Below are 7,704 nucleotides of genomic sequence, written 5' to 3'. Positions count from 1 at the left end.
GTGGGGTCACAGGACTGATGGGGGAACCCACAGCCATGGGAGTCACATGGGGGGTATCACAGGACTGATGGCAGGACCCACAGCCCCAGGGGACACACGTGGGGTCACAGGGCTGATGGGGGAACCCACAGCCCCAGGAGCCACATGTGGGGTACAGGACTGATGGCGGGACCCACAGCCACGGGAGTCACACATGGGGTACAGGACTGATGGCAGGACCCACAGCCACGGGAGTCACATGTGGGACACAGGACTGATGGCGGGAACCCATAGCCCCAGGAGTCAGATGGGACTGACAGGATGTGTCCCATCAGCACCGAGTGCAGGACCCCTTTTGCTTCCACACTGAACTGCACACGGCCCGACCTCCTGGTTTGCCAAGAGAAGAATCCACGTGCTGCCGCCCAGGACGTCAGCTTCCAGCACCCTCCCCCAGACCCGGCCCCGAGTCACTCACCTCCTCACAGCGCACTCCAGAAACCACAGACGCAGCTGGAAGAGAATCGTTTTTAATTCTCTAGGTGTTCAGTTATGGAACATAGTAAAGGCAGATTTATGTGACCTGTATGATATTTTTACAAAAACACTTCCCCCAACATCTGTCTGGATGTTGATATAAATATTTACAATGAAAAAATAGGCAAGGAAAAGGGGATCTGCATTATCCAAGTCCATTTCTCTCTGATGCTTATCAACAGCTTTGAAAATAAAGATTCCATTCACTGGGGGCCACTCATGTTCCCCCTGCTCCAGCTGACGGTGTCAAGGAACGTGGGCTGCACAGCTGAAGGATTTCACTCTGCATAGCTCATCCTTTTCCCTAGACTCTTTAGAAGTTATCTGAAATAGTAAATTAAATATAAAATGTAAACTTCGGAAGAAGAGAAAATAAGAATAAACATATGTAAGGTACATTAAGATACAAAGGTTCTTATACAGGTTAATATTTTACAACACTAAAAAACTAAAATAAAATGCTCTCTCTATTTTCTTAGTAAGGACATTTTCTTACATTTTGATTACATTAACAAAAATTGTCTTAAAGAGGATGTTAAAAAAATAGCAATGACATTACCATCTTAACAGATGAACATCCTATCCCCTAATCTTCTCTAAAAGAAACAGGTATTCTTAAAAAGTGACAAATATGAACTGCATCACAGGGCTGAGAAGCCTCAACAAGCCGGGCTGTGGTTCAGCTGTAACGGACGCGCACAGGGCACCCGGCTGCTCATCTCCGCGGTATCAGGACAGTCTGCTCCGACGTGCGACACCACGGACGCTGCAGCACGCGTGGGCAGAAACGGGGGCACCTGCAGCATGCCAGGTGCCTGGAGGGTCTGTGTGTGAACTCTTACGTCCGACATTGCTAGAAATGGCAGCGCACTTGCAGCTCCTTGGGACGACGGGCTTCACGTGTGCGAACCGCGCCGCCCTCTGCTGCCCAGAGACACGCGCAGCCTGGGCTCTCGGGCTTTATAGTGCTCGTTAAAGTCCAACCGGAAGCTCAGAAAACGGAGGCTTTCATCAGAGCTGGTTGTCAGTGACACCAGAAACTGCTGCACGATGCCCTGCACAGAACAGGAACAAAACACCCACTTCAGCAAGAGCCACCACAAACGGCCCCGGCAGCTCCACATGGACCCCCACAGGGCAGGCGCTGGGTACCTGAGCCCAGGTCAGGAAGAGAAAACGTCGTCACGGATACAAACAAGCAATGAAAACATCTCACTTCAAAGCAACTGGCCCACAGCTATTTCCTTTCTGCCCCAAGTTCTACGAGAATGAGCGAGCAGCGAAGCCAGACACCAGAGCAGCCACCCTTGGGTTCTGCTCACAGAGCTCAGCGCCACGCTTCCTGTGAAGGGCTTCCCAGGCTCACGGGCTGACAGCACACACGAGGCCATGGAAGATGGACCACGGCCTTTCAGTGCCATCCATGCCTGTGCTGTGAATGCAGCTGCAGCCCCTGCGCGCAAGGCCGGGCACGGCGTCGCCACAGTCACTTCATGCAGAAGTGCACCCAGATCTTAGCGTGAGAGTGACCGTTCAATGCAGGGTTCAGAGTCACGGCCTGAGGACAAGCTCCCTCCTGTCAAGTCCCCACCCTGCTGCCAGCAGGCGGCTCCAGCCCAGGTGGCTGCCGCTCATCTCCATACATTCCGGCTGCCCTGCCAACTTTTTGTCCACGGAGAGGTCACCGGACGCCACATCCACGGCAACCTCGCCAGCGTCTTCACTGCTGCTGTCAGCCCTGTCCTCGCTTTGGTCAGAATAATGAACGCACGGAGGGCAGAGTAAGACGCTGGCAACGCTCTGGCATCCCCGCCCCAGAGAGACGTCAAGGTCAACAGCAATTCATGCAACAGGTCAACTGAAATTTTCAAATGATTGCATGAGGATTTCAAAATAGCTGCTTTAAGGAAACTCAATGAACTTCAAGATAAAAGAGAGAAATGATTTAATATTCTAACGGACTTGAAAGATGGAACTAACATAAATCAACCAAAAAATCCCTCGGGGCTGGCACTGAGACACAACGGGTTAAAGCCCCAGCCTGCAGTGTCTGCATCGCATTTGGGCGCGGGTTCAAGTCCCAGCTGCTCTACTTCCAATCCAGCTCTCTGCTATGGCCTGGGAAAGCAGCGGAAGACGGCCCAAGTGCTTGGGCCCCGCACCCACGTAGGAGACCCGGACAAAGCTCCTGGCTCCTGGCTTCCGATCAGCTCAGCTCTGGCTGCTGTGGTCACCTGGGGAGTGACCCACCATCTGCTAGACCTCTCTCGTGCTCTACCTCTCTTTCTCTCTCGCTGTACCTCTCTCTGTAACTCTTTCAAATAAATAAATATCTTTTAAAAAAATCCTGCAACTGTAAAGTACGTGAAAATTAAAAACACGACAGAGGCATCACGAGAACCGATCACACAGAACAATCAGTGAGCTCGAAAATTCACTTGGAGGAAAAAGCATCAACAAGCATGAGGAAGGCTTAGGAGAAACACAGGACAGCCTGCCAAGACCAGACGACCGGAGAACGTCACAGGACAGCCTGCCAAGACCAGACGACCGGAGAACGTCACAGGGCTGCAAGCACACGCACAGACATGACCCTGGAGAGAGGTACAGTTAAGCAGGTAAAGAGGCCAACAGTCCCCAGTCAGACTCAACCCAAGGACATCTGAACCAAGACACAATGGAGCTCTTCCAGGCTGGGGGAAGACGCTCAAAGCAGCGCGAGGAAGAAATCCCGCACAGCTGCAGAATGACCTCACGGGCCAGGAAGACTGCAGCCAGCAGAGCTGCTCTCCGGCGCTAGGGGACACACACCCCACACAACAGCGGCAGAACGCACCGCACCGCCACAGCTGTCTTACGGGACAACGCTAAAGGGAGTTCTTCAACCTGAGGAGAAAGATAAGAAGATTAGGAGACGGGAAAGTCACTGGAGTAGGAGTGAGCACGCAAGTTCAGGATGCTCCAGTCTACGAACCAGAGTATGCAAACCATTGACACCTTTAGTGTGAAGACTAGACATCAGAACGCTAACAGGCAAATGGGACAAAACTCACAGGAGAAGGAACGGAGTGCATATGCAGCGTTCTTAACTAGTATTTCTTAGCTCTTTTCTCGTTTCTTTTTAGTTAAATATTTCTTTATTTATTTGAAAGGCAGAGTTAGAGAGAGACAGACAGACAGGAAGACAGACACAGAGAGGGATCTTCAATTTGCTGGTTCTCTCCTCAAATGGCCACAACAACCAGGGCTGAGCCAGGTCAGAGCCAGTTTCCTCTGGGTCTCCCACGTGAGTGCAGGAGTCCAAGCACCTGGACCGTCTTCTGCTGCTTTCCCAGGTGCATTAGCAGGGAGGTGGATTGGAAGTGGAGCAGCCGGATCTCGAATTGGCACCCATATGGATGCCAGCATTTCAGGCAGCGGCTTTACCTTCTACACCACAACGCTGGCAAATTCTCTATTTTTATAATCAATGTTAAGCTCTTGTCATTTCAAAACTACTTGATATAACCAAAAGAAGTTTTTTTGTAAGTTTCATGGTAACTACAAGGCAAAAATTCATAATAGACTTACCAAAAATTATATAATAAATCAAACCACACTACTAGAAAAAAAATCACTTAACCATAAATGGTTTTAAGTCAGGGATAAAGAAAAGGAGTGATCAAATAATTAATTAACAAGCACCAAAAAGGCAGTAAGGACTTACTTATCAACAGTTACTTTAAATATAAATGGCTGAAATTCTCCAGTGACCAAAGACAGAGTGACCAAATGGATAGAATAAAACAAGACTCAACTATATGTACTTTACAAGAAACTCACTTCTCCTTTAAGTCAAAGCCAAAGAATGGGATAAGGTATTCCTTGCAGATGAACACCAAGGATGGCAAGATCAGCTGTGTTTACTGTCAGATAAAATAAATATTTAAGTCAAAAGCAGTAAAAAGAGACAAGGAATGTTATTATAAAATGATGAAGCAATCCAGCAAGAGACAACCATTATAAATATATATGCGCCCAGTATCAGAGCACCCAAATATATAAAGCAAATATTAATAAACCTAAGGAGACAGATCCTAATACAATAATACTAGAGGCCTTTAACATCTCACTTTTGAAAAAGATTTATTATTTTGAAAAGCATAGTGACAGAGAGGGAGGAAGGGAGAGAGGTTGAGACAGAGAAAGAGAAAGAGAGAGAGAGAGGGAGGGAGGGAGAGAGGGAGAGAGAGAGGGAGGGAGAGAGGGAGAGAGAGAGAGAGAGAGGGAGGGAGGGAGGGAGGGAGGGAAGGAGGTGGGGAATGAGGAGGAAGAGGGAGAGAGAAAGAGATTTTCCATCGACTGGTTCACTCCCCAAATGGCCACAACAGCCTGGGCTGCTCGAGGCCAAAGCCAGGAGCCAGAAATACCCCATAGGTCTCCCACATGGGTGCAGGGGCCCAAGTACTTGGGCCATCCCCACTGCCTTCCCAGGAGGATTAGAAGGGAGTTGGATCAAAAGCAAGACAGCTGGGACTCAAACCAGGGCTCTGATATGGGATGGGGGCTGCAGGCAGCAGCTTGGCTCACCACACCACACCACTGGCCCCAACACCGCATCCTTCAAAGTGACAGATCATTCACAGTCAGCAAAGAAACAGCAAGAGAAGACAGCACACCCTAGATGAACTGGACCTAATACACACCTACAGGTGTTCCCCCAGCAGTGTAGAATACAGTCAGCCCTTCTCAACAGCACAGGAACCATCCGGGAGAGATCCCACGGGAGGCACAACGCAAGTCCTCACATTTAGCAACAGAAATCACATAGTTTTATTACATTGTCATCTTTACTGAGGAAAATGTAATAAAACTAGAAACCAGAAATGAAAAACTACAAAAATACATGGGAACCAAGCAACTAGTATCTGAATAATCAATGGATCAAATAAGAAATTCAGAGGCAAATTTTTAAATTTATTGAAACAAACCAAAATGGAAACACAACATACCAAAAATCTATGAGAAACAGCAAAGCAGTACTGCGCTAGAGAGAATTTTATAGCAATCGGTGCCTGCAACAAAAGCAGAAATATCCCAAATAAGTGACCTACCACTGCACCTCACAGAACAAGAAGGAAAGATCAACCCAAATGAGCAGATGTAAAAATTAGTACAGATTAATGACAGAGCTAAAAACAGAAAACAAAAAGCAGTGAAGTAAGAGCTGATTCTTTAACAAGATAAAACTGACACTTTATAGCTAGAATAAGAAAAATCCGGAGATTCACACAGATAAAACAGGGATGAACAGAGACACCACAGCTGACCAGGAGGCACAGGGACTGCCGAAGATTAACGTCAGCAACCACGAAGCAACAAATTTCATCAGCTTTAGAAGAAAGAAACAAACCCCGGACACACACCTACGCCTTACCAGAAGACTCGCACAGAACAGTGACAAGCAGAGACGGAATCAGCAACAAGACTTCTCCCGTCAAAGCAAAGCCTCAACCAGATAGCTTCACTGCTGAATTCTACCAAGTATTTAAAAAATTAACATCAATCCTTCTTAAACTATTTCAAAAAAAGCAATTAAAGCAACACGGCATACAACCAGATACACAGAGCAATGGCATAAAGAGACCCTCCAAGTAAACTCCTGTATCTCAGCCAACCACAATGAAATACTGGGAACACACTGGGAAAAAGGATAGTCCTCGGAGCCGCTGCTGTGGCGTGGCGGGTAGAGCTGCCGCCTGCAGTGCCGGCATCCCATATGGGTGTCAGTTTCAATCCTCGCTGATCCACTTCCGGTAAAGCTCTCTGCGATGGCCTGAGATAGCAGTAGAGGACGGCCCAAGTCCTTGGGCCCCTGCACCCACGTGGGAGACCTGGAAGAAGCTCCTGGCTCCTGGCTTCGGATCGGCACAGCTCTGGCCATTGTTGGCAACTGGGGAGTGAACCAGCGGATGGAAGACCTCTGTCTCTCTCTCTGCCTCTCCTTTCCTTTCTGTGTAACTCTTTCAAATAAATAAATAAATCTTAAAAAAAAAAAAAAAAGACAGTCTTCAGCAGAATGAAACTATACCCCGATTTCTCCTCATGTATAAAAAAAACAAACTCCAAAAAAGATTAATAAAAATTAACTCAAAATGAATTAAAGACCAAGACCTGAAACTTTAAAACTACTATAAGAAAACATACAGGAAATGTTTCAGGGGACCGGTGCTGTGGCAAGTGGGTTAACGCCCTGGCCTGAAGCGCCGGCATCCCATATGGGGGCCGGTTCTAGTCCCGGCTGCTCCACTTCCAATCCAGCTCTCTGCTATGGCCTGGGAAAGCTGTGGAGGATGGCCCGGGTGCTTGGGCCCCTGCACCCACGTGGGAGACCGGGAGGAGGCTTCTGGCTCCTGGTTTTGGGTCGGCACAGCTCCGGCCACTGCGGCCATTTGGGGAGTGAACCAGCGGAAGGAAGACCTCTCTGTCTGTCTCTTCCTCTCACTGTCTGTAAGTCTACCTCTCAAATAAATACATAAAATCTTTAAAAAAGAGAAAAAAGAAAGAAAGAAAGAGAAGTTTCAGGAAGTTGGAATCAAAAAAGGTATTTCTGTATCAGACCCCACAACAAGGCAGCAAATTAAAAACAGACAACTGGGATTCCATTAACCAGCAAGCTTCCGTGCAGCAAAGGAAGCAGTCGGAGTGACCAGAGAACAGCAGAGAGCATTTCTGAGTTGTGTACCTGACAAAGGGTGACAATCCAGCAGCAGAAACTGAAGTGTAGCTCAGCACAAAACGCTGAGCGCCGCTGTCCGGGAGACGCACACCCAGCGCCCAGTAAGAGATCGCCCCAGCCCAGTAAGACCGGCTATTGTTAACAAGACTAAACAAGGCGGCCAGGATGTGGACGAGGCAAACTCCTGGACACTGCTGGGAGTATCAATTAGTGTAGCCACCGTGCAAAAGTGTATGAAGATTCCTCAAAAAACGAGACACAGAACTACCACAGGACAGTGGAGATTCAGCCAAGGGGAATGAAACCAGGCTGTGGAAACCACATCTGCATTCCCAGGTTTATCCCAGCACCGCCCACAACGCCAAGTGAACTCTCGTCATCCACAGTAACACGGAGAGCGGCCGAGCACAACAGGATGGCGGGGGCTGGTGCTGTGGCAGTCTGCGCTGCCTGCTTCTGCACCAGCTCCC

At 48.4% G+C, this 7,704-nt stretch overlaps 1 protein-coding gene across 9 annotated transcripts in view; it reads right to left on the bottom strand.

The window, feature by feature from the left end:
• Positions 1-493: 493 nt before the first annotated feature.
• The window catches only part of TUBGCP3 (tubulin gamma complex component 3), an 85,388-nt gene continuing 78,177 nt past the window's right edge, over positions 494-7,704 (bottom strand). For 7 of the 9 annotated variants that reach the window (XM_051841681.3, XM_089303375.1, XM_051841683.3 and 4 more), the window contains one exon: positions 494-1,571. In XM_051841681.3, coding sequence (XP_051697641.3) covers positions 1,413-1,571 — 159 coding nt within the window. In that variant the 3' untranslated portion in view covers positions 494-1,412. The remainder of the gene's footprint in view (positions 1,572-7,704) is intronic. The other 2 variants (XR_007917722.3, XM_051841682.3) reach the window with 2 other exon arrangements.

The sequence above is a fragment of the Oryctolagus cuniculus genome, chromosome 9 (genome assembly GCF_051225735.1).
Source record: "Oryctolagus cuniculus isolate XC-2025 breed Fujian yellow rabbit chromosome 9, ASM5122573v1, whole genome shotgun sequence".
In the NCBI taxonomy this organism is placed as follows: Eukaryota; Metazoa; Chordata; class Mammalia; order Lagomorpha; family Leporidae; genus Oryctolagus; species Oryctolagus cuniculus.
Note: the sequence above shows the minus strand (reverse complement) of the source record. Positions and strands in the feature narration are given on the sequence as shown.